The 27767-nt window shown below is 43.3% G+C and overlaps 1 protein-coding gene across 4 annotated transcripts in view; it reads right to left on the reverse strand.

Annotated features, from left to right (window-relative positions):
• The window catches only part of HHAT (hedgehog acyltransferase), a 251362-nt gene that overhangs the window by 111527 nt on the left and 112068 nt on the right, over window positions 1-27767 (reverse strand). For all 4 annotated transcript variants that reach the window (XM_074322217.1, XM_074322216.1, XM_074322215.1 and 1 more), the window contains exon 9: window positions 6391-6426. In XM_074322217.1, coding sequence (XP_074178318.1) covers window positions 6391-6426 — 36 coding nt within the window. The remainder of the gene's footprint in view (window positions 1-6390; window positions 6427-27767) is intronic.

The following is a 27767-nucleotide window of genomic DNA, read 5'->3' on the forward strand; positions in this document are numbered from 1 at the left end:
AGTGCCAGTGAAGGAGGGAGAGGCTTGGCTTGCTGAGAGCTCAGAAGACAAGACAGTTAGCTGTCACCATGACAAGGCTGCAAACCTCCATCCCCAGTGACTTCCCTGCACCAACCCCACTCTCTCCAGATGCCCAGCTTCCAGAGAGAGCCTACTGCCATGTCCACCACCATTTAACTGCCTCCCAGTCCACATGTATCATTATATCTTTTATAATACGCCAGGCAAGCATAAAGGGAAGAAAATAAAAGGATCATTTAGGGCTATTGTTACTCAATACAGAGTAGCTGTCCTAGCAGCTGGTTGTCAAAGAAACTTTCCTGAGGAGCAAGGACAGACCTGGGTCACTGAGCTCCAGCTCACGGTAGGAACAGCGGGGTAATGGCTGAGGTTCAAAACACCCAATTTCACCAAAGTCCCAGCTAAGCCTGTCACAGTGAGCCTTGAAAAATATAAATCAGATCATATCACTCCCTACTTAACCCTCCAATGGTTCCTATTGCATTTAAAAGAAAACCCAATCCACTTCCCAGTCTGGCTGGACTGCTTGCCCCACATTCTCATCCCCACGAATTTCCTTCCCTTCTAGTCCTCAAACATGCTCCTTTCCACCTCAAGGTCTTGGTGCTTGCCCTTGCCTCTGCCTGACGCAGGCTAGCCCCATATCTTCCCCTGGCTGCCTCCTCCTCCTCACCCACCTCTCAGCCTGTCACCTACAGCATCAAAGAGGCCCTTCCTGCCCATCCTTTCAGACGTGGCTCTCACACCTTGCCCTTCCATCACATCATGGGAATTACAGTTTTACGAATGGGTCAGGGGTAGGGAAAGCCAGGGAAAAGTCAGAAACAGTTTTGCTCACTTCAGAATTATGTGAGCCATTAATTCACACACGACTGAAATGCGCTGCCATCTGGCAATTCAAAGACACTCCAGACCACGGTGGACCCACAGGATCAACTCCAGAAGAAGCACAAAAGATGCAACAAGAAATGAACAACTGTCGCCATTCTATCTTCTCTCACCAGAACAAAAAGAAGTGCTAGCTTACTTGTTTGCCTGTTTACGTTCTATGTTCACCCCCTGGAGCGCAAGCTCAGTGAGGGCGAGGGCATCGTCTACCTCGTTGTTGCTTTTATCCCAGCTCTTGGATAGTGCTTAGACCACTTAATTGGTTTCATAAACAAATGGAATAAATGAAAAGAAAAGGACATGGTGACTAAGTCTTTTCATAGTTTTGAAAATTGAAATGTATCCATTCAAACATACTTGAGGGCCCGCTGGACATTCCACGCTATGGGGTATGATGGTGGAAATACACAGACGAATCAGATCCTGCCCTCAAAAAGCTCACTGTCCAGGAGGGATGTGTGACCTGCACAAAAAGAACTCTACATAAAGCTACAGGTTCCAAATGTCCCTGAGCAAGCGCGTCACGTGGGGCAAGTGGTAATTATACTAATTCCTGGGCTCCACCCGAATCCACTACATCCCCAGGAGTAGAGCCTGGGGCTCTAAAACATCCTGGCAGATGTCCATGACCTAGAAAGTCTGGGAGGCAACGAGGAAGGTGGCATGGAGAAGGCAGCACCTGAGATGGACTTGAGAGGGGCACGAGTGGATATGGGGGAAAGGTGGGCCCTTCGGGCATAGGGAACGAAGCCAGGAAATGGGGGGACAGAAAGCAGCATTTGGTCCCATCTGGCAGTGGCACAAAGGGGGAATGATGGTGAGATGAGATGAAAGCCTGAAGACTCACTGTGGTGAGCCCAGGACATGGGGCTGGTTTTGACAGAAGGGAAAGGAATCACTGACTGATTCTAGTCAGGAGTGAGGGCGTCAGATAGTAGTCAATTGACAGATAAGGGCTCAGAAAGGGTTAGTGAGCTAAGCTACCTAAAGTCACATAGGTAGGAGAGAGGCCAGGGCTCAAACCCTGTTACTGTGATTCCAGAGGCAAAGTGGGGAAGGGAAGGGACAAAACTAGCCCTTATTGAGTCCTCACTGTTTCTAGGCACAGAGCTGAGTGATTTACATTTATTATTAAACTTCACTACAGCTCTGTGAGGTAAGAAGCCCAAATTGCAGACAAAGGTGCATATTCTTTCTCTAGAAACAGAAAGGAAAGGGTGATGTGAAAGATGGTAAGGAGACAGATTCAACATGATTTGGAAACTGACTGGTCTGGGGGTCAGGGAGGACAGCCCCGTGGATGGGGGGGGAAGCCCCATGGAAGGGAGGACAGCCCCATGGACGGGGGGGAACCCCGTGGAAGGGGGGACAGCCCCGTGGAAGTGGGGGGAAAGCCCATGGAAGGGGGAGAACGCCCCGTGGAAGGGGGGACAGGCCCGTGGAAAGGGGGACAGGCCCGTGGAAGGGGAGACAGCTCCGAGGAAGGGGGGAAAGCCCCGTGGAAGGGGGGGCAGCCCCGTGGAAGGGGGGACAGGCCCGTGGAAGGGGGGACAGATCCGTGGAAGGGGGGACAGATCCGTGGAAGGGGGGAAAGCCCCGTGGAAGGGGGGAAAGCCCCGTGGGAGGGGGGGCAGCCCCGTGGAAGGGGGAACCACCCCGTGGAAGTGGGGACAGGCCAGTGGAAGGGGGGGCAGCCCCGTGGAAGGGGTGGAGCCTCATGGAAGGAGGGGGAGCCCCACAGAAGCATCCTGGCTTCTCCTCAGTATCCTGCTTGCATCTTCATCAACTGCCTCTGTGCAGCCTGTTTTGATGTCTGGTTTTCCTCATTCACACGTTCTCCACTTTTTGTTTAAGCTGCTTTGTTACTTGGACAACACACAGATCATTAGCTGCTGGTTTTCATATACCACACGTGGAATGAAAGGAAGTATAAACAAGAATGCTGTGTTGTGAGTCTGCAGCAGGCAGGGACAAAAGAGACCTGGTGGCTCCTCCCAGGTGGCACTTCCTCCCCTCCAGCTGCCACAAAAAGACAGCAGCACCTACTTAGAACTGCAAAGGCACAGAGTTTAGGGCTCACTTCAGGTGGGAGTAGCTTTCTAATCAGCTCATTTGCTTCTTATACCATTATTAAAAACTACGCACTTAAACAAAAGTCGACTTCCAGGGTACATTTACAAAATAAAAAATTCAAAATCCTATATAAAAAATCAGGTATCTTGCCTCTCAGTTATCACCTCTGTGTATGTGTGTGTTTAGAAATATATACATATGGTTTTACCTTTTCTTTTATATTTATCTATGAAAATATACATAATGGTTTCATGCATGTATTTTAGCTGTTTCTAAACTGCTAGGTGGAATACAGATGCTAAGTACCTTCTTATTACTAGCTGGTTCTTACTCCCGGGACCAAGTGCCCACTCTCTTCCCAGCTTCTTTGTTGCCAGAGCAGCGCAGAGCCCAACCAGGTCTCAACAGCCCTAAGGACAGACAGAAAAGAAAGAGGGGTACCCCCAGTTCTCTTCTTTCTCCTTTTCAGAAGGGGTTCTTTAGCCCGAATTAATCCTTCATTGGGCAGCTTGGGGGCAGACTCCTTTGAACATACCAGACATCACACATTCCAAGACATATTTCAAATGATGGTGAGCAGACATCTTCAACACCATGAACGCCACAATTAAATACAGCCAATGTGGTGGCACTCAGAACAAAGGACGTTAAAAACTGCCCTGTGATTCAGGAAGCTCCAAATACTTCTAGTCTGTGTAAGGCTAGCTTTACGAATGGGTCGGAGATAGGGTGTCACCAACGGACAGCCAGAAACAGTTTTGCTCACTTCAGAATTATGTGAGCCATTAATTCACACACGACTGAAATGCGCTGCCATCTGGCAATTAATTCAAAGACACTCCAGATCACAGTGGACCCACAGGATCAACGCCAGAAGAAGCACACAAGATGCAACAAGAAATGAACAACTGTCACCATACTACCTTCTCTCAGCAGAACAAAGTCATGCTTTGAAAGGGCACACACTGTTTCATATAAATGTTAGCACTTGTGCAGGACTTGATCAGCACTCTATGAGCAGAATCTGTTTACTTCTAGAGAGGAATTTCTCTTCTAACGACCATATTAACTCCAGAGATATTCTCACATAGTTTTAGGGCCATGCCAGAGGGTCATCACCTTTTTCAAATTTGACTAAAACATATCAATGGCAAGAGCCACCCTAATTATCTAAAATGAAACAGCTGTTTTCTTCTGTCATCTTTTTTTCCCAGGCTGATCACTTTTTTCCCTTTTTCTTTTGTAATGTCACATTTAAGAACTCCAGTCAACTACAGTCTTCTTTCTTCTGAGGCTATTCTTAGGTGAGCAGCGATTACTGTTTCCTAGAAGTCGTTTTCATTTCTATAAGATGCAGAAGGACGACGCTCACTGGATTTTCCCACAGTCATTGTAAAACACCAACACCAAAAATGCTCACCTTTATCAATAAAGGTGACAGTTCCTTTCTGCCCCAGAGCTCAATGAAATACTCCAACCACTTAAAAGGAAGCATGTCTCTCCTTGCAGTTGCCTAGGCTGAGATCACAGATAAGGCTCTTGGCTTTGTGGAAATTTATGTCATCCCAGAGAAGTCGACATTACTTCCATCAGCGTAAAAGATGCAGCTGATTAATTTCCGGCATGCTGCAGTTTCTTTTATGCCAAACACTAAGCATTCAACATAGCCTGATAAACCAGAGTACATGTTAAGAGTTTGTTAGAGTCAATAAATGGAGTTTATTATTATTTTTTTAATCTATGCCCATTTCTCCACCGTCTCCTCTTTTACAAGGGGAAATATGTTTTCTTCTCTTGGCCATCACAGAATGAGAAGGATTCCTCAAGTATCACACCCCTCACCCCTCCAACCCGCTACAGTTTTCACTAGTGATAAGCTTACAGGAAAATGCCATCACTCTCTGGGGTTACAAGGGCACCGCTCACTGACTCTGTTCCCTCATTCTCCTAGCAATCACACTCTGCGTCTCTCCAGCCAACTGAGACCACTTTCTCTAAGTCTAAAGGGCACTTAAGACCTACTAGTGGCTAAACAACAAGAGTCCCTCCAATTAAAAAGGAAAAAATCCCCACTCAAACCTCCCTCTCCACCAGCTGCCCTGTCTTTCCTTCTTCCCCTTCACAGCTTAACTTCTCCAAAGTGTTATTGCTGCCATTCCCTCACCTCCCACTTGCACGCGTCCCCACCCTCTTCAACCTGGCCCCTGGATCATGGTTCTAATGAAACAGTTCCCCATCGGCGCCCAACGATAAACAATGCTCAGTCCCCACCAGGCTTCACCTTCCAAACTGGGAGCAGAAAGGACTTATTTTCTAAGGAGGGCTGCAAATTAAGAGGTGATACCCCCACCTCACCCTGGCATTACTAAGTGATGGACGACTGTCTGCTCCCAGGAACCCCTCCCCCACCCCCACTCTACTTCTAAGTTGGGAAGATGAAAGAGGGAGGGGATTCTTGGAATCTTTAACATCTTGGCTTAGGGAGCGCTGTCATGTGAAGGGAGATGAAGGAACCCTGTCACACAGACCGGGCGTGGCGGCAAGAAGGAGCCCTCCCTTTCCCCAACTGGATAAGCAAGAGACATGTTATTTGCACTGTGCCTACCAGATTAGGGGAGGGGAAAACGGTCTAGAGATGGCAAGACAGAAAGAAGCCTTACTGCGCCACTTCTGGTTTCCTTGTAATCTTCAGCAACCAGTCCTTCAGCATCCATTATTGCTTCCCACATAATTTCTGACAGGCATTTTAATGATAATTCTTACCATCGTTAGAATAATGCACGCTCAGTATAAAAAAATCTAGAAAATGCAGCAAAGTTGATAGCAGAAAAATATCACGCATATTTTACCAACATTGTTAACGTTCTGGAATATTTCCATTTAAGCTCTGTGAGATTTCACAGCTACTTGGAATGAGTATGTCCCATAAGCCAACTCTGGTAAAAATCATCAATAAACTAGAATATAAACTACCATCTGTAATCTCTTTCAATTATGAACAGGTTGTATCTTAATGACTGTAAAACAACCAATAGATTCAATTTAAAAAGCTTAAATTCAATGGAGGGAAAATTGGTTAAGTGGGTTGTTTAACATATGAATGCAAGCAGGCACTCTTCTCTATCTGTCTTTCCAGACGCCCAACAGGTGGAATTAAGCTTGTCCAAGCTCTTGGGTAGCTATCACTTCATATATAAACCCCTTTAAATATAATTTCCTTTGATTATTTAAGAAGGATAGTCTCATGTGATTCTGGGAGGCACAAAAACATAGTGCTAATGTGTTTTCTTGACACGTATGCAGCTGTCATTATTTTTCAAGATATTGAACAAGGATTTTATTTTCATCTCAGTCTTCCCTAACAGACATGCTATTTAATGATATCGAAAATAAAAATTAGTGGCTTACCTGATTAAGAAATCATGCAGTCCAACGTCAAAATACCTGTTCAAAGGAGACACAGACAAGCATATCAATAGAAGATATTTACTGAAATGGTGGACTTGACAAAAAATAGGTAATTTACATTCAGAGCATGGTGAATAAATGGATTAATTACTCTATGATTGTGGTTCTCAAAGTATGGCCCCTGGGCAGTCACAGCAGCATTCCCTGGGAACTTACTGGAAAAGCAAATTCCCAGGCCCCTTAGATACAGTGATTCAGAAATCCTGGGGATGGGCCCAGCAATGAGATTGAACCACTGCTCTATGATAGCAAAAGTGATTCGGCAAGTCTACGCTCTCGCTCTAGATCAGGGGTGTCCAAACTGCAGCCCGTGGGCCAACTGCGGCCCGCAATCCATTTTTTATTGGCCCGCAGCAAATTCCAAAAATATATTTAGTTTACTTAAATAAACCAGGTGAGGCAATATGTACTTCACCTCGAGTGAGTGGCCCGGCTGTTTGTGTATTTTACCGCATATGGCGCTTGGTGAAAAACGTTGAAAAAAGTGTGGACACCTCTGCTCTAGAAATAAAGACCTAAGGGTGGATTTCCCAGGTACCTTCCATTTTTCTAATTGGTGAATCCTTTTATAACACTAGCTATCTCAAAAATAAATGAAGTGTGTTTTCAAAGCACAAAACCACACTGGCCTAAGGGAAGCAAAGGGGTGGGGAAGGGTCAGCTCGGGCCTTCCCACTCCTCCCAGCGCAAGTCCCTGCAGCTTTTCACCAGGGAGAGCAGCCCGTCCCTGTCTGGGTCTGCCCTAGCAGGGAAGGTGGCAGAGCAGCTCCCGGCGCTCGCTGGTCAGCTGAAGCCTCATGCGTGGCACCCAGTAAGCCCTGGGCAGTGGTGAGCCCTTCCAGCCGCAGCACACCCGACACCACCAAACCGGCATAGTCCTTATGAAGGGTACTGCCTTGATTTCCCTAGTTAGTATGCTTGCTCCCCCAAACTCCAGCCGCTTCTCTCCCTTTGGGTCTGTCCCTGAGTAAAAAGACTCGGTAGCCGGAATCATGATGCTTCTGTCCACAAGGCATTGTCGCGACTTCTACCACCTAGACGGTGGCTGCTGTGTGTCCCACAGCCACTGGCCTCCTGGGCTAGCGATCGGCCTGAGGAAAGCCTGTGTTAATTCTGTCCCTACAGACAATGAGCAACAGACGCAGAGATTCACCCTGCAGTGGGGTCCGACTGCCCAGGCGGTGCCTCTCTCCTGCTTCCAGCTCCACCCCCACCCTGTCCCAGGAGCACCCAGCATGCCCAGTACCTCCCCCATCAGACATATGACAGGCGGTGGCTGGCATTAAAATAGGATTCCTTGTGGGGCACCTTTAAGTGACGAGGTTCTTTTATGTACTTCAGCTTATCTGTTTACGGATCATGGACACAGGGAAGATGACAATAGAGAAACAAAGCCAAACATAAAATTTACCATTTTAACAATTTTGAAGTATATACAGTTCGGCGGCATTAAGTACACTCACATTGTTGTGCAACCATCCCCACCATCTATCTCCAGAACTTTTTCGTCTTCCTCAAATGAAACTCTGGGTTTCCTCCCTACCATGGTAAAGCTGATGTAGGCCCGTTTCAAAGGGTTCAAGGGTGGGGCCTCTTCCATGGGGCTACAGCTTTCGTTTCAAAACATGAGCAAACCAATGGAGTCTATAGAAATATGTTCTCCTTAGTTTTCCTGTACAGATGGATAAGGCGCCTTAGGGAGCCACGGTAGAAATGGACTAAGCCTGTTTTTTTGTTTTTTTTTTAAGAATTGTGTACCAGGCCCTGTGCTAGGCACCATTGCACTATCTCTTTCAATCCTCACAACACACCCTGGAAAGGAGGTCCCTATTTTACAAAGCCACGTGGTCTTATCCCCAGTCACACAGCTAATTAATTGCTGAGTCAGGATCTCGCTCAGAGTACCAAATGCCCAAGTCTGGGCCTTTTCCCTTCACGTATCCAGCCACTGACTCACTTAACAAATGTTTATCATGGTGACAACGAGCCAGGCAGTGGCAAGCCCGTCACACACAGCACATAACCGCTAGCCAAGACACAGCAAAGTCAGCGATGATTTCAGTAGAGTGTGACCAACATCAAACATGCTCTCCCTTCCTGGACTGCAAACTCCACGAGGGCAGCGCCAGAGCCAGCCACCAAGCCGCTTCTCAGAAAATGTGTGTTGAGTGAATCAACATATTAATGACGTGCTGTGATGAGGCACCGGTATCTCTGTCTGCTCTGGAACTTACCACCATTCACTGCAGAGAGGAGATGCTCTCAAGCAGTCATTGAATACATCAACTATTATTATATGCGAATATGTAAGATAAATACCCACAGACAGACATGGGGCTTCTCATATGAAATCAGTAGCTATCAAACTATAGCACAATTACTCTTATCATCTTTTAAGAAAATAATCTCTCACAGCTACCAGCCCACAGGAAGCCTGGATTTCCTTAGGAGGACACATCAGAAACAGTGATCCCGTCCGTGCATATCATTCTTGGTTCCTTCCAGAAATAAAAAATAGGGACTCTTTTATGTGTCTATGTGATGTAAAAGTTTTTGTTGTCTGAATATCAACTGACAGCAATAACAGGAGGTGGTTTTCTGCTTGATTGACATACATATAAAAAGGAATTTTCTAACAAGTTGCAATGCCCTCACGAGGCAGTGAATTTCCGACCATGGGATGAATGCAATCCTGGGTTAAAAGGGGGTTTAGAGGACACTGAACCGTCAGACAGAAAACGAATGGATGACCTTAAACGTTCCGCCTAGCCTCAGGCTTCCAACTCTGTTTCAGTCACTTTCAGGAAGCATCTCTAAGTGTGAATTCTCACTCCCATAGCAGCCACTCTTGTCTGGTAACCATCAGCAAATCAGTGGGCTGTGCCTGGGCTAATGCTTCCATTGCAGCCCTGATGGTTTCTTTATTACGATTACGACTGCTACTCTTGTTAGAGCCTCACCGTGCATCAAAATTAGGCTCCTTGCGCCTGACAACGTGGTGCTGCCCATGTTTACTCACCAAGCAGAGATATTTCTATATCCTCGCGTTTAGTGCCCTCTTTGACAGAGGGGTCAGGCCCACACAGCGTGTCCGTGGCAGCATGCAGACCAGAACCCGCAGGTGGTTCCAGGACTTGTCCTGCTCTGCCAGGCTGCCTGCCTTTCAGGGTCCTGGTCCTTTCTCCCAGGCTGATCTTGGCTGTTTTGGAGCTGGGGATATAAAAGTCAATGAACTGTGGCCAGAAATTGCACCTGCCATACAACCAGGGAGGTAAGTTTCCGAACCACAGTGGTTAACAGCCACTTAGCATGACACATGCCAGGGCAGTATTATATGAAGTACAACATTCAGATCTCAGTCCCTGCCTCTACTTCTTCAGTTGGCAATCTTCACAGTTGTTCATCTCCAGACCATTCGTCCCATTAGTGGACTGCCAAACTCTGGCTCTCATACTGCCCAGGAAGTTTGAAAACTGACTAAGAGAGTTGAAAGTAAAAACCAAGTCAAATCACTGTGAGAATCAAGTTCATACCTAGATTCAAGAAGACCTCATTAGTTCTGGCTGGGCTACCTCACTTAATTTCAGATGGCAGTAAAGGTCATAAAGTTTATCTGCTCTAACCTCTTTACTTGAAAAATTAAAAAATAGAGGATAAGGAAGATGAAATAATTTGAAACACAACTACATACTGTGTTTCCCGAAAATAAGACCTAGCCGGACCATCAGCTCTAATGCGTCTTTTGGAGCAAAAATTAATACAAGACCCGGTCTTATTTCAATATAAGACCGGGTCTTATATAATATAATACAATACAATACCAGGTCTTATATAATATAATACAATGTAAGACCGCGTCTTATATAATTTAATATAAGACCTGGTATAATGTAATATAATGTAATATGATATAATATAACATAATACCTGGTCTTATATAATGTAAGACCGGGTCTTATATAATATTATATATATACATATATACATATATATGTATATATATATATATATATGACCAGGTCTTATATTAATTTATGGTCCAAAAGATGCATTAGAGATGATGGTCCAGCTAGGTCTTATTTTCAGGGAAACACGGTAACTAGTGGCAGAGCTGAGGCTAACAGTCCAGGTCCCTTAGAGCCCAGCTCTTTATTCAAAGTGTCACAACACTGCCCTCCTCTCAGTTTCAATCAAGGCCGTATCTTCTGAGAACGCTCCAGACACGATGCTTGGAACGTGCTGCCCGATGACATCGTACAGTAACTGGCATCATGTCACACCATCGCCACTTCCATCCATATAAATCAGGTGAGTATAGTCTGCAGGGTGCCATTCCCTCACTTCCGTACACTCCAGTCTGGCCATGGCTGGATCTAACCTGCACATCAACTTGAGATTTGGAGATGGATGACAGTGAAAAATAAAAAGTGATGCTGGAGAAACAGGGAAGAGTGAAAGTGAATTTAGGTCAGGAAGACAGACACCAGTTGGCAGTCAAGCCACATTTGGTAAAATACCAAAATCTGATAGGAAAGTACAAAATAAGAATTATAGCCCTGGGAGGACAACTTCTAAAGAGCAAACATGGTGAAAAATAGTGTTGGGCATTCACCTGGCATCCTCTTCACTGCATCAGCCAAGTGTGTCTGCCATCAGGATACTAGGAGCAAATTCTGGGAAAACAGCCCAAACGCCTGGAGATCTGGACATCTCACAGTGTCGGAGAAAGAAGAGGAATGCCAGCACCAGCTGTAAGGCTCAGAAGTAAAGTGCTTTCCCTAAACGACAGTAGGAACCACATCTCACTGGAGGTGGATATAGAAATTCATGGTCTGCGCTCCTGCTCTCCCACTTAATAGTATTTGACCTTGAGCCAAACAAAATCATCCCTCCATGCCTCATTTTTATTAACTGCAGCACGGAGATAATGACATGTACAGTGTAAAAAGGAACAAATGTAGTGTGTACAGTGCTTCACAAACATTCTACGAATGTTCCAGATTCTTTTCTCCCCTCCTTAGACTTTATTAAGTTCCTGAAGGCTCTTCTCCAAACTACCTTAATGCTGTGTTCATTCATCTATCCGACAAATATGTCAGACCCTGCAACAGATGCTTAAGACACAACAGAGAACAAGAGAACTAAGCTCCTACCCTTAGGTATATTCAGGAAACAAGCCCTTAATCAGATCTATGATTTGAAAATATTTTCTATCCATCTGTAGATTGTCTTTTCATTTTCATTTACGTGTGTCATTTGAAGCACCAAAGTTCTCAATTTTTAAAATCCACTTTATCAATTTTTTCTATTGTGGATCATGCTTTTGGTGTCATATCTAAGACATATTTGCCTAACCTATGGTCTTGAAAATTTTTCTCCTATGTTTTCTTCCAAAAGGTTTGTTTAGCTCTTATATATAAATCTATGATCTATTTTAAGTAAATTTTTGTGCACAGTGTTAGGTAAGGTCTAAATTCCTCTTGTATTTTCATCTCTTCATGTAAAGATGTCTACTGGACATATCTGCCAACATGGAGGTCACTGACAGCTCTGATAAGTAGTCTCCTTGGGTGGCAGAAATGGAAGCCAAACTAGAGCCAAGCGAAGAGTGAATGGGAAGGACAGGAAGCAGAGACGTGAGCACAAATAACTCTTAGGACCAGGTTGGTTGTGAAAGGGAGGAGAAAAGTGACTGCAGAAGAATGAGACAAGTGAGGTCGTTTTTGTTTATCCTGGAAGGGGGTGGGGGGATTTTCCACTGTGACAGGTGATGGGTACGAAAGACGTAACAGAAGATGGGTACAGATGCCAGCAAATTTAGCAGAGGGAAGAATTTAATAGGGTCATCAGACAAGAGAAAAGTGGATAGAACTTAGGCTCCTCCCACTGGAAGCCAGCTGGCAGTGACCCCCACAAAACGTCACTTGGGTTGGAATCTAAAGTGCTACTGAGACGAAGGAGAACTGGCTCCAGAGCCATAGGAGACAGGGGGCGATGCTCTCTTCTTTCTCCCAGGCAGCACTTGCAGCAATGATGCCCAAAAGGCCACCAGAAGCAGCAAGCCAGAGGGAAAGAAATCACATCCCTAATGGAACTACTGATACGGCCCTGCTGCTCTGTCTGCCCAGGTGGCCTTTGACAACTCGACTACTGAATTGTCTCCAAACAGAGAATAAGAATATCTGGCTTTTGCCTTTTATTCCCCTCTCAGAAAAGATTATCTAGAAACATGGGCCTCAGCTTCTGTTTATAAAAAAAAAAAAAAAAAAAAATGCTACCAGGTCACAAGAGTTTAACACAAAGAAATGTTAACACAATCTTAAAAGTTGAATAATGTATTCCCTGTACATATGTATTTATGATCACTCATCTTAAAATCTCATACCACCATACAGTATTTGTCTTGTGGACACAATATTACAACGAACAATTATCCATGATTTGTGTTTGATGAAGTTGTTCACTATGGGTTGAAAACCTGCCATCACATCGTTTCACCCCTCGGAATAGATGAACATTTGGTTCTGTCGCTATCAGCAATCCAAGGCCAACTGGTTTGAAAAAACAGAAACAAGACTCAAGTGTTGAACCAGGGTGAGGTACATAGGCTTTTCCTTCTTTTTATAGTGAAACAAAGGATTCTTTATTGTAACTGGAATCCAAATAAAATGGTCATTATATCTAAAAATGATAATCATTTTTAAAATAAATTCAATACTAGTGTCATCCTCACCAAATTGTATCCTTTCCTTGCTCAGTTTTATTTTCATACCAATTATATGTAGCAGCCTTGCTAAGAATGCCTCTTTGGTGTTTATTCCCTACTTGACTGTCCAAGATACCAGCAGAGTCCCAAAGTTTTAAGACAACCAAGTCCCCAAGTCTTTGTAGCCTCTCCCAGGCTCACTAATTACCCGCAAAATGTCTTAGTCTCTCCCGGGGAATCTGTTTCATCTTGATGGCTCCAGCTAATCTAAATGAATACAACCATTTTTCTTTCTATACATTTCTATCAAATTCTCTTTATTGAAATTTAGAAGGAAAAAAATAAAGGAGGTTATGCGGAAACATTTGGTCAATGAGCAAATAACCCAGAGCACCATCCAACAGAGAGAGCTGTAGGGAGTAGTCGGTAGCAGAGACCAGAGGGCCACAGATGAGAATGGAGTTCCACAGGGCTGTACCATGCTGCGAGGCTTGAGGCTTGAAGCGGTGTGACACAGACGGTCACATCAGGCCTAGACAGGACAACTGCACAAGGCTGATCAGCACAGCAGAGAGAGCAAGGAAACATCAAGAGACTGCAAGGCAGAGAGCGAATACACACACAAGCTCTTGGCTTTTCACAAACATGTGCTTTTGTTTTTCACGTAGTTAATAGCAAAGCCAGGTCGGTGGGACAAGCCCACAGCCATTTCATTAGCGGTCCTTTGTTGAGACAGTGCTCTGGACAAACAGGAAGTCATTTCTTACAGCTGCCTGGTGATGCAGCTCGGTCTACAAGGGACTGTGGCCTTCAGGGATGTGAACAGGTTTGAACCTAAAGACGCCTTCAAGGTTCTCTAACTCATCCGTCCTCAACCTGCCCACCCAAGGTGCCGGCGCTCCACATCTGTGTCATGAAATTAAGGTCCTCTCCCATTGGATGTGACAAAAACATGAGATAGGCATAGAAGGAGAGATCTTACTTTGAGAAATAGGACTTATATTGTAAATAGTCTCCCACATTTTAAAGTTCACATATCTCAAGGAAAATTGAAATTTACTACATTTAATAGAAACACAGAGAAAAAGAAGCATCATATGTATACTGTACCACAAACCTTTTTCTCCTGAACATAAGCCCATGCATCTAATTTCTTCCTTCCTCCTTTCAACAACTAGGTAACGAGCCCCTACCTTGGACAGGACCAGACATTGTCAGGTGCAAGGAACAGTCTGTTCACAGGAGTTTACAGCTTAGGGAGACAACTGGTCATAAATAAAAAATTAGAGGAAGCCCAGCATCCAGCATGCTATTGGGGCAGGCGTTTGAGAACAAAAGTGCTTCAATCCCTAGGGAGCCTGCTGCGAATAACAGTCCTCCAGGTCTCCCTGTGACAGTTGTCACAAGATCAGTTTGTCACAAGCCAGACAAGACCTGCGGATGCAGGGTTGACAGGCAGTATAAGCATTTTGAAACCCAGTCAACACCAAACTAGAGACTTCTTGTAAAACAGTTGCTTTCCAATTAATTGGTAGTGCTCACTGTATCCCATGAAACTATTCCATTTTGAAACTCCTACAGTTTTAAGTTAAAAGCCAATGGCCATATGTTTTTGTTTTTACTTAGTGTTGTGTTTTCAACTGGCCTCTTAACTCTTTAACTAGAGGCTTCTAGCCTGCTTAGAGACTATTAGCACTTCAAAGATAATTTGTTCGTTTTCAGTCACTTATGCTAGTAAAAACAAAGAAAATATCACCTAGGAGAGCTAAAAACAGATTTGTTTTTCACAGCAGGGTATACAAATTCATTAAAAGCCATGTCTCTTATTATTCTATAAGATTCCCTTAAGTAGGGCACGCTTTTATGTAATAACCCCTCTTTACAAAACATAAAAGTTTAATTATATCCCATTCATCTATAGGTAGAATTTCCCACAAGCTCATTACTCAGGCCATACTCACAAGCCAATAAGCAAGCAGAAAAAAAGGTAGGAAGTGTAAGTATTGTCACAAGCCCACGTATTATATTCTCCAAGAAACCTGAAACCAGGCACACAGCTGAGCATAATATATGGCCACAGATTTGAAGGGAGAACCCATAAACAGCAGGTAGACTTGGCAGATGACCAGATTGGTAAAAGATGCAAACAGGAAATCAGACAGTAGAACTATGAAAGGACATTAGTATGAGCTCACTTAATTTAGGGACAAACAGTGCTACGTAGCCCATTTAGACTTCAACTGCATTGTTGCATTGTAAAAATCACTAATGTTCAAACCTATGATCTGAAAGTCACTGGTAATTAACCATGGGTGTAAAAGAGTATTAATAATAGAGGTTCTTAATGGGCTTCTGCCAGCGAATGTACATCTCAGCCCAATGGCACATAGCATTAGACACTATAGAGCAGGTGTTTTTTCATACGACCCACATTAAGAAGGACATGTCATAGTTCAACCTAGTAGTTACAAAGATAGAGAGAGGTTGTGGTAACCAGACTTCAAGATGGCCAGCAATGGTCTCCACCTCCTGGCATTCACACCCTTGTATAAATCCCCGTTGTACGCGGATTGGTCTGTGTGACTAACAGAAGTGAGGAGAAGAGAATCATGGTTGACACGATGATGTCTCATTTTTGAGAGTCGATTATAAAAGAGACTGTGGCTTCTGTCTTGGGGGTGCTCTCTGGTTCTCTCTCTCTGAGGCACGCGCTCCGGTAGAAGCCAGCTATAATATCAGGAGTAACCCTAAGGAAAGACCCACATGACCAGGAGCTGAGACTGCTGTCAGCAGCCACGAGAGTGAGCTTGGATGCAGATGCTTCTGCCCAGCCCCGCCTCCTGCAGACTATAGCCCTGGCCGACAGCTTGGCAGCTAACCCATCCAGCTAGGCAGGCCCTGGACCCCAGCAATAATAAATACTTGTTGTTTTAAACTGCTAAATTTGGGGGTAATTTGTTTCACAGGAAGAGATAACTTATACAGATATATAACTGAAACAAAAAAGTTTCAAGAAAACTTACATATCTTTCTTCTGAGCAATGCACTGTGATGTGTTCTATTCTACTCCATTTTTCAAAGTGCTGTGTATAATCCACTAAAATAATTATAACCTGCCAATAGGTCATAACGTGAGTGATTCAATAGACATTAATAATATACCAAATATCTGGAATTCCATATATAGAGAATGTATCCATTTATATATGAGAAAGCTAGGGCTCATTAGACGTTGGTCCTCTTCTCTTCTCTATATATTCACTTGGTAGTCTCACCACCCAGTCTCAGGGTTTTAAATGTTTTCTATGTCCTAAAAACTCCCAAATGCATATTTACAACTCAGACCCCTCTCTTGTATTCCAGATCCCTATATCTCCCTAATTTTTAAACATCTCTACATGGATGTGTCTAAAAGGAATTTCAACTTAGCACATGCAGAACTACACTCTTGAGCATCTCCTTGCCTCTCCCCCGCCCATAGCCTTCCTTATCTCAGTCAACGGCAACTCCATCCTTCTAGCTGCTGAGGCCATAAACCCTGCAATCATCCTGACTCTCTAATCCCGACATCCAATCCATCAGCAAACCCTGTTAGTGCTACTTTCAAAAATATATCCAGAATCTGATGACTTCTTACTACCACCACTTCAATACCTCCTAATGGGCTCCCCTTGCTCTTCTACAGGCCATTCTCAACAGAGCAGTCAGAACTATCCCTTAAAAACCCAAGACACATCATTCCTCTACTTACTCCCTACAATGACTCCCATTTAACTCAGAGGAGCAGCCAAAGTTTTTACTACCGCCCACAAAGACCTGCATGGACAGGTTGGAAGCAGGTGGTACAGCAGAGGCATGTTAAGATCTGAGGGGGAGGGGTAGCTAACTGTGAGCTCAACAAATAGACAGTGTTATGAGGAGGAAAAAATTGCTAGCATTTGTCCACTTCAGAATTAGAAAAGGATTGACAATGTATCTTTGTGCTCACTAGACACCATACCTGAAGGGTCACTTACAATTTTAAGTGCCTACTTTGGAGGGAGATTGTCAAAGAGGAGAAGGTTTAGAGGGTACCAACCAGGGTTAGGAAGGGATCTGAAAGCAGACTGTTTGAGAGGGTGACACAGGGAACCAGATAAGTTTAATATGGACAAGTAATGGCTCAGAAAACACAATGGAGTGATTGTATTTTCAGGTACATTTAGTACAATTGTGATTATAACTAAATGGGCTGCCTTGGGAAGTTTCCTGTCACTAGATCAGATTCCCTTGGTAACATCCATCCATCCATCCATCCATCCATCCATCCATCCATCCATCCATCCGGGCACCCACCATTTGTGAGCACACAATATGTAGGCAGTGAATATATAGAAACGACCAAGTTATACTCCCTCTTTCACAAGCGTAATCGGGAGTGAAGAAAGACCCACAAGTAAACAGGCCATTGATACACTGTGCAATAAATGGTAGGATAAAAGGAAGAAATAGAGCTGTGGGAACTCGTAAAATGGAGAGAGTGCTATCTAGGTAGGCTGCTCAGAGTAAAGAAGCGTTGACCTGAGCTGAGTTTTGAAGATTGTGGAAGATTTAGTCAAAGGATGTAGCTGGTGAATATAGGGGGTGTAGAGAGATGAATGTGTGTGTGTGTGTGTCTGTGTGTGATGACATTCCAGACAAAGGAGGCAACTTACAGAAATAGAGGCAAAAAGAAATACGTCTCATTAGGTGAATGGGGGGGGGAAGTATCTGCAAATAGTTTGGAATGACTGAGGGCAAGGCTACAGGGGCAGAGGCAGACAGAGCAGACTAGAAATAATGACAATAATAGTAAATACTTACTGGGTGGTCAGTGTGTGTTAGGACTCATTAATTCCTCACAACAACCCTGTTGGATTGTATCATTACTCTCGTTTCCACTTTACAGTTGAGGCAGCTGAAGCCCAGAGCGCTAAATTATTCCCCTCAGGGTTTTCAACGCAAGTGGCCAAGGCAGCATCATAAACCAGGAAGCATGGCTCAGAGTCCGGCACAGCAAGCCCTGCCCGCAGACTGCCTCGCCAAGCATGCCTGGACATCACAGGAGCTTGCGTTTATCCCAAGGGCACTAGGGAACCCTCAACAATTTTAAGCAAAGAAATGACTGCACAGAGATTTACCTTCTATGAAGACCCCACCTGGCTTCAATGAAGGAATGGAGAAGGGGGCAAGAGAGAGAGGGGCAGGCCAGTCATGAGAGACGGTGGTTGTCCTGCTGTGGTCAGCAAAAGGGGCCTGACCCAGGCTTGAACCAGCATGGACTAGGGTCACAGAGGACTTAAAAGCACATAAAGAAATCACTGCCCCACCCCCATTGCATCCCACTTTCAATCAAGGACTTTTCTTTAACCTCATAAAACTGGTGTCTTTGGGCACTTTATGTAAGATGGCTACATAATGAAAAAGCTTAAACATATTGGCTAGGGTTTTGTTGTTCTTTTCATTTTTCATTTCTTTTTTTTTTTTTTGTTTTCTTTGTTTGCCTGGTGCTCCTTGTAATGTGTTATTTTGTCTTCTGATGTGAAAAAAAAAATGGTTTTGCAATTTCATATTTTAAGTATTTTTCTAAGTCAAAAGTAAAAATTTCTACTATGGAATTTTTTCTTAGTTGATAAAGTTTCCAAAATCTTTCCCTATTACTGAGTTTGCACTTGAAAAAATTAAGACAGGACAGCCAGGTTAAATGCCACAAACCTCAATTTAAAATTGTAGTATGATGCCACATCAGGTTAGTGGGTCCCTACATCATTCCCTTTGTGATAACATTAGTTTTGATTAATAATCTCATTAAGAATTTTTGCCTGAGGACACGCAGGGATGTCAAACCTGACAAGTTCTCTGAGGTGTTTGATTCCGCCAGAATACTACCGCTTCGGTGAACATGAACATTCTTAGGTTTGGTATTTGAGCCGCAGATTTCAGATCCACAGGGGCTTCCCCTACAGAATTCTCCTGGGAACCAAGGCTAAAGAAGGGCGTTTCAACTCCAAATGGAGATATCCAAGGAAATCAGTAGAGACGTATCTCCACTCATTTAAATTTGTGGTCATTATTTCTGCTGGTGGCTAACATGTCTCTGAGCTGCTCAGAGATATTTTTTCTTTCTTGACAAAGTGCTGAAAGCCAGAGTTTTCCCCTGACTTAACAAGTCTCTTCTTCTTCCCTCTTCTAAAACACTACTTGGTCCATTCAGGTCCAGGTAACTTGAAGGCATTAGTAGCCTATGATCCTGGAGTCCAGACCCTTTTATCAGGTATCAGGCAGCAAAGCTCAGATGCCAAGTGTAATTTAGAAGCCCTGGTGCTGGTTACCAGAGCTCAAAACTGTTTTCCAGACACATCGTGGACTTTTGTAGAGTGTTCTTACTAAAATCGGCTCGTAAGATTCTTTGCTTCCTTCTATATCTCAGTGGTTAGTAGCGGCTCTACATTAGAACATGGAAAAATCTTTAAGGACTATGCTTCCTACAGATAAGCCCACTCAGCCAATTTGAAACAATAGTGAGTGATGTAATTAATGTCCTTCCAAAGGAGTGGCACTATAGACTACTGGGGACAAAGACCAAGAAGTGACATGGGATGGGCATCCATAACTTTCTTTTTTTTCTTTTTCTGAAACTAGATTTTTTTTTATTACTTTCCCACACATTGTTTGCTTTGAATTTTTAATTTAATTTTTTTCAAATAGGTCAATACTTACATGGTTTAAAACTCAAAAGGTACAAAAGGGCATTCACAGTGAAACCTCTTTCTCTCACCCCAGCTCTTAGTTCCCTTACCCCGAGGCCACCACTGTCCTGGTTCCTTCAGTTTAAAGTTATTTTATGCATATATAGGGACCTGTGTATATGGGGCATACATAACTTTCTGCTGAGCCCCTCTTTAGCTCAAGGCATGCATTTGAGGTGTGTGCTCTGGTTATTGTGGTCAAGGACAGTTTTCCTGGCTTTTCCAGATAACCAGCAGGTAGGCAGCCTGACCTACAACCTCAACTTTACAAACTTCCCATCAGAAATCAAAACACAGGAGTTCATAGTTATCAAGACTACACGGAAAGCCAGTTGCTATGAAGTAGGAAAAGAACACTACAGAAAGAGGCCCTGGTCAAGAAGAACTGACAAAATACTTGGGGGAGGCTGAAAATGTACAAAATAATGATATGGGGACAATTACAACCACCAGTCAAGGGAACACAAAACAAGAGCCTCAAATTAGGCCTGCTTCTCTCTCATGAAGGCTTTAATTGGTGTTTACTCAATATTTATGTATTTAATTACGCAGAACAATTATGTAATTGAACTGACAGGGCCTCCAAGTGACTTTTCAGTTATTTCCCCTAAGGAATCCCAATTTAGCCCTGGCCCCAAGTTTACTTTCTTCTCCTTTTCCACTCCTTTCCCTCTGCTTGACTAATCTCCCCACTTCCCACTCTTAGCTTTTCGGGGCCAGTAGAAAACTATTTTAACAATAATAGCACAACCTTTTGCAAAACCATCACATTTTAAAGCTATAACCTACACTGTATTCAGTTGCACCAGAAATGAATACCAAAATAATGACTTTTTTATCAAAGACACAGAATCTTGAATGAACAAGTACTGATAGAAAACCCATTACCTAGGATTTTTCAATTGACAGAATTTATTATAATGTTCAGAAAAACATTGCTTCCGTTGCCCACATCTCCCGTGAAAATGTCCTTTTTCTCTTATACCCAACTTCTTCCAGGACCCCATTGTGGCTGCTTTGCTGTCTGTGAACGTTACCTCTTACTCATTTTATTCATTCACTTACCAAATAATAACTGAACACCTACTAGGTGACAGGCATTGTTTTGGCTCTTAGAAACACATCAGTGGATAAAACAGACAAACATGGAGCTTCTGTTACAACAGGAAAAGAGAGAAGCATTAAACAATACACGTTACAGGTAAGAAGACCATTTAGTGTGTTAGGGGATGGTAAGTATTGGAGTTTAAGAAAAAAAAATGTACAGTAGGCTAAGGGGATGGGTGGGGTGGAGGTTGCAATGTTAAACAGAATGGTCAGGGTAAGCCTCATTTTGACAGTGACACTGGAGTCAAGACTTGAAAGAGATGAGGGAATTTGTGGTACTAACATATTGGGGAAGGGCATTCACCCAGAAGAAGAAAGGAAGAGCCAGGTGACTTTTATAGTTGTCTCTTCTATATTATGAACTACTATGTTGATCCATCAAATTCTCCAGTAGCTCTGGACTCTCTTCCAAGCCATTCACTATCCATCTTGTTTCTCATCAAAATAAAACACACACGTCCATACTGGTTGTCAAAACAAATGTGGAAGAGGATGGTGTTCTGTGGTGACGGCCACAAACCTCCCCTTGGAACACTCCTGACCTTTGTCTTTCAACTGGATACCCCTGACAACCATTCTCTTTGACGTCCAGGAAAGAACCCAGATGTCTGGCTCTGCAGGGAATTGCGTGTATCCTCTCTCATAGGCCAAAAGCCCTCCTGGTTACTTCTCATTATTTTCCAGTATTAACTAATTCTGGGCATAGCCTCCCTTACCACGCCCTCACAGTTCTGTGCCCCACTTTGCTCTCACGCTTGGTCCTGAGCCCCTCCCTCTGCCCACACACCTGCTGCCTTGCCATCTGAGCTGACTCACGCCATTCCCCAGCCATGGCAGCCCCCATTCTCTTCTGTCCTCCCCACCCTTTGCCCCTCTGCACCAGATCTGGACTTCTTAGGAGTAAAAAAAAATCAAATCCTAGGAATGAAGAATATCTGATGGAAACTATTTAAAATAATTATACGGCTCTAGGTTGAGAGGGACTGGGGACTTCATTATCCCTCCTTTGCACATTCTTCAGAGGCGGAAATTTCCCTCCTTGTAAAAGAGAGCTGAAGAGGCTTTCAACACCATAGTATAATCAGCAAATCAAGCTTTCCTTTAGGCTAGCAGCCTGTGCAGGATTTAACGACACGGGGAGGGACACTTGCCTGCTTGCCTGTCGGGAAAGACCAGAAGAGAACCAAGAGGCTAGAGCTTAGGTGACAGTGGTTCCTGAGCTGAATCCTGAGTTTGCAGAAGCTCCTAACTTCCTAAGGACACAAATTACAGAAAAGGTACTATTGGATGAGAATTATAAATAGGGGGAGCAAATCCTCCATCATTAACAACCTCGGATGCTGGCGTGATCTATAGGAAACCCTGTTCTTTCCCCACAGTGAAGGTCTGTGTGTGGACCCTGACTGTCCATTCAAATGGACACACACTTGGTCAGTCCTACCTGTGTCTAGCAGATAAGGACACAGGGCTGAAGACGGTCAGAGTACTTAGAAGAGCACCCAGTCTCTAGATAAAAGCTCTAATTATTAATAATGTGAATAGCGCTTTCAGCGTCTCCAGAACAATCCTTCAAAATCAGTGAAGAAGAAATGAGAATCTAATTGGAGTGCCTTCATTATGGGTAAACATTAACTTCACGTCGCCTTAGGAGGAATTCAGAAATATGCCCGTAAACAGGCTGTTACAGAAACGCATTTCCCTTATTGTAAGAACACTTGGTGTCTATGCATCTCTGCGTTATGGCTAACAAATGCGTTAATTAACGTCCTGATTATACTTCTATCATTAGGGATAATTTGGAGGGATTAGGAATTATTAATGAAAATAATCTATGCAAAGTGCCTATTTTGCTTGACACAAGAACAGAACTCGTAGGGTTGATGGGTGAGGACAAATATGTGAGAATACTAATTCAAGCACATAAAATTCCTGCCTCAATTTTCAGAACTAGAGAATGTCAGAGCTGAGGAGGACCTTAACGATCCTAATTCTATCCCCTCTTTGAGCATTCAAGGAAACTGAGGCCCAGTATGACAGCTTATCAGATGCCCTCTGAAAACACACGACGACATCAGGCATGAACTCTGAGGTCCAAGGGATCCCCGAGGACAAACGGCTGCCGGTGGCAGAGGTCCACATTTCAGCTCTGCTGGGACCACCGAAGGAGGAACGGAACGGACCCTGTTCTGATGCATCTGTGAAAACAAGGATGAGGCCACAGCTCGGACCAGAGGCAGGTGGTGAACAATCTGCAGAGCCCGAGCCTGAGCCCACCCAGAGAATGACTTGCCTTGGGGCGGCCAGCTCCTGGGACTCGAACTGAGCCATGGTCCTAGAGGGGAGAGGGCCTTTGCTAAGACGTCCAGCACACAGGTGCGTTCTTCATTCGCACTCCCGTCTGGGTACTGGGCCTTTTTCTGCACGGGAGGTCTGGCCTCTTGGTTCTTTCTCCTTCCTCATCCACATTCTCATATACTCTCTTCTCTCTCTTGTTCTTCTGGTAGCTATGCAGCATGAGGTAAGATACTGAGGTTCAGTTTTGGGCTCAACAAGGAGCAGAGAGATCCCCCAAACCTCATTTTACTGGTGCTCTGCACATAGCCAGCCATGCCTCTGAACTTATTTATAGGAACTTCAGGGACCACAGAAGGGTGGACGGCAGGGCAAGGTTTTCCAGATATGATATATCCTGTCCCAGTCAGGCTAATCGCCTGCATTGGCTAACGTTAGGACAACTTGAGCACTAAAACATTAAGTACAGTAATGAATTATATATAAACCACTGAAAAACAGAAAGAGGTGCAACCATATAGATTATAGATAAGTGGCAGAGAGGCTCTTGTTTACAATAGAATGCCGACTGCCAACTGTTAAGTGCCAAAGTTGAAAAAAATCATCACTTTCCAACCTTCATAGGAAAGACTGGCTCAGCCAAGGATCACCCATAATGTTCTAGGGAAAAGTTGTGCCAAAGAATAGGATATTTGTATGGTCTTAAAGCATCTCCCATACGATGCTTATTTGCTGCAAGGCAAAAAAAAAGTAACTATGCAGTGGGTAAATCAGCCTATACTGAAGGGTGTTCAGTATAGTCTTCCAGATTGATAAGAATTAACATCACCAATGAGAACATTTGGACACAGTGTGCCTCCAGTGTGATACCCTAAAAAGGACGCATTTCTTACGTAGTATTCCTATTGGGAAGGCATAATTTCAATCTAATCACGAGGAAACATGAGACAAAGTCAAAATGGAGAATGTTCTATTGACTAAGGGAGAGCAATACTCTTCAGTGTCATAAAGAAAGGCTGTGGAAATGTTTCAGATTAAAGGAGACCCTAAAACTATAATTCCATGGCAGTCTAGCACTTTTCTAGTCTCTCCTTTGGAAGAAACCAGGTCTCATGTGAACAATAGGGTTTAGCATTCCTTATATGAATAATAGACAGGTGGAAAATCAGAAGTCTTTTTTTTTTTTTCAATTCACACCTCTTATCTAACCTAGCCCATGCTGAGTCTTACAAAAATCAAAAATAAAATAAAAAAGCGCTGACCCTCTCCTCAAAGATGAGCTTGCAAATCAACCATAATGCCATTTTGTCTCTGGGCTTTGCTTCTGAACTAATTTTTTCCCCCTGAATTGTGAATTCACAGCATTCTGAACACAGCCTTTGCTCTGTGGCAAAAACACACTTCTCCCTACTCTACAAAAATAGCTATATAGTATAGAAATGGATTTATACTTATTCTACTTTAGTTGGTGAGTCTTTAATCCCCTTTCCAACTGAACTTTCAAAATGCAATACAGTTGGAGATAAACTACATACAAAAACAAAAACACAGAAAAAACAACCTTCCTTCACAGCTGAGCAGGCCACAGCTGACTTTTCATGTGAGGTCCTTGTTCACTTAGAAATTAAAAATACATCCAATAATATCACTTCTTCCACTTTGTATTATAGACATTATTTATCTGGATCATGGTTATTAAATATAATCAGAAACTGACCTATTTTTCACACCACTTCTCCTTACCTCTCACACAATCATACACACACATAACCTAAAGCTGGAAGGAACCATTAGAAATCAAGCAGACTTCCCCTTAGGATGAGAAGCTATCAGGAGACCCACTTCACAGATGAGACAATCATGTCCCAGGGGCCCAGCAGCTGACTTAAGTTCCTGCAGGCAACAGCAGCACGGCGTTAGGATCCTCCAGTGGCTCAGAGAAGCATTCTCTCTACTCCTCTAAACGAAATGTGGAATATCACTAAGTTACTGAATTTTATGATCTAGCTCTCCAGCTCAGCCTGAGAATCACTAATATGGTTTGATTCATTACATTTAATTTCCCACCATTTGAATAATCCCAATGCTCTCCTCATCGCAGCAGAAATAGAAGTTTGTTGATTTCATGCCAAAATAACAGAAAGATTCACAGTGACAAAGGGCAACCGAAACAGAAGAGAGTGTTATTATCGTGCGCCAGTTAAATTTACTGGTGGTAAATCTACAAGAGGTGCATTCATGTCAGACAACGTGGATAAAAAATAACCCTCCCTGTGGCCCCAGTGTCTCTAAGCACAAAAGAGGCTACATTTATACGGTGCAGTATCTTTGGAAAATAACCTCTAGCTTTGAATCCAAGACAGGAGCAGAGATCTGCTTGGACGCATAAGGAATTAAGAAGAGAGTGATGTGAGGCTATGAACCTATTACACCTTTTACGCAGTGGAAACTTCATTTAACAAGTCGATTGAAGCCTGAAATCTAATTAGATCTACAAGAGGTATCAACCTGAAATGCTAGTAAGTTCACATTGAAATTGTATACAAGGAAGCTGTGCCATATACGCCTTTAACAATGCATTACCTCAAGTATTTTCTTCATTCCTTAAAGCAGTGTGGCAACGTGACGTGAATCACATCTACACTCTACTTCGGACACAAATGTCTCCACGCAGGCCATCTATTCAGCCACTTTCCCCTTCCCAGGCCAGGTGAATGAGACGTGGGTCTCAAGGGCCGTGATGATGGTTATGAAAAGGAAACTGAGAACTTAGTAAGGAAACATACCTTTTCTTCAGAAAAAAACAATGAAGTGAGTATTTTTCTATCTAATTACTGGCACCCTATATTTAAAATAAGGCGAATGTGCAAGACTAATAATTCAGAATGCCGGATTGCTGTATAGAAGCTAAAGCTTCAGTTAGTTCCATTACAAGCTAGAGCACATCGTCAGAGAGGCAGTGGCAGCATTGGGTACTGTGCTGCTGGGTCCAGCTCTCTTTTAGACACTGCAAACAAAGCAGGTCCAGGAGTGTGCTCCGTTTGTGAAGTGAGAGTGGTTTAGGGGCAGGGGAGATGATGGAAAGCTTTTCTTTATTTGTTTGTTTGTTTGTTTGTTTGTTTGTTTGTTTGATTGAGGTAACATTGGTTAATGACATTGTATAAGTTTCATGTGTGCACCTTATAGTTTGATGTCTGTATCCCCTATTGTGTGCTCATCACCAAAAGTCTAGTTTCCATCCGTCACCATACATTTGACCCCCGTTACCCATTTTGCCCTCCCCCTCTGGTAACCACCAATTTGCTGTCTGTATCTATGAGTTTTTCTTGTTTGCTTGTTCATTTGTTACTTTTTTAAATAATTCCACATGAGTGAAATCACACAGTTTTTGTCTTTTTCCATGCAACTCAGCACTTCCACATTGTGGCAAATAGGAATATTTCATTTTTTATGGCTGGTTAGTATTCCACATCCTCTGAACACGTGTCACTTCTTATCTTTTTTATAACAGCCATTCTAATAGGTTTGAGGTGATACCTCATTGTGGGTTTGATTTGCATTTCCCTAATAGTTAGTGATGTTGAGCATCTTTTCATGTGCCCTTTGGACATCTGTATGTCTTCCTTGGAGAAATGTCTGTTCAGATCTTCTGCCCATTTTTTAATAGAGTTTTGTTGTTGTTGTGGAGTTGTATGAGTTTTTTATATATATTGGATATTAACTCCTTGTCAGAAATATCATTTGCAAACATCTTCTCCCATTTGGTTTGTTTCCTTTTTATTTTGTTGATGATTTCCTGTGCTGTGCTTTAGTTTGATGTACAGTGGTACCTCGGTTTTCTAACGTAATCCATTCTGGAAGACCGTTTGAGTTCTGAAACGTTCGAAAACAGCCAACAGCTAGGCCTCAGGATCTTGCACTCAGCAGAAGGCGCGTGACATGTTCGACTTCCGAGGCGTGTTCGAAAACTGAAGCATTTACTTCCGGGTTTATGGCATTTGTAAATGGAGATGTTCAAAAAGCGAGGTACTACTCTAGTCCCATTTATTTATTTTTGTTTCCCTTTAGTTGCAGTCAAATCCACAAAAACATCATTCAGACCAATGTCCAAAAGCTTAATGCCTATATTTTCTTCTATGTATTTTATGGTTTCAGGTCTTATATTTGATGAAGTCTTCAATCCATTTTGAGTTGATTTTGTGTATGGTGTAAGGATGGTAGTCTAGTTTCATTCTTTTGCATGTGGCTGTCCAGTTTTCCCAACATCATTTATTGAAGAGGCTTTCCTTTCTCCATTGTATGTTCTTGGCTCCTTTATTGTAAAATAGTTGACCATATATGTGTGGGTTTATTACTGAGCTCTCAATTCTGTTCCATTGGTCTGTGTGTCTGTTTTTCTGCCAATACCACACTGTTTTGATTACTCTAGCTCTTTAGTATAGTTT

This window comes from Rhinolophus sinicus, linkage group LG17 (genome assembly GCF_036562045.2).
Source record: "Rhinolophus sinicus isolate RSC01 linkage group LG17, ASM3656204v1, whole genome shotgun sequence".
In the NCBI taxonomy this organism is placed as follows: domain Eukaryota; kingdom Metazoa; phylum Chordata; class Mammalia; order Chiroptera; family Rhinolophidae; genus Rhinolophus; species Rhinolophus sinicus.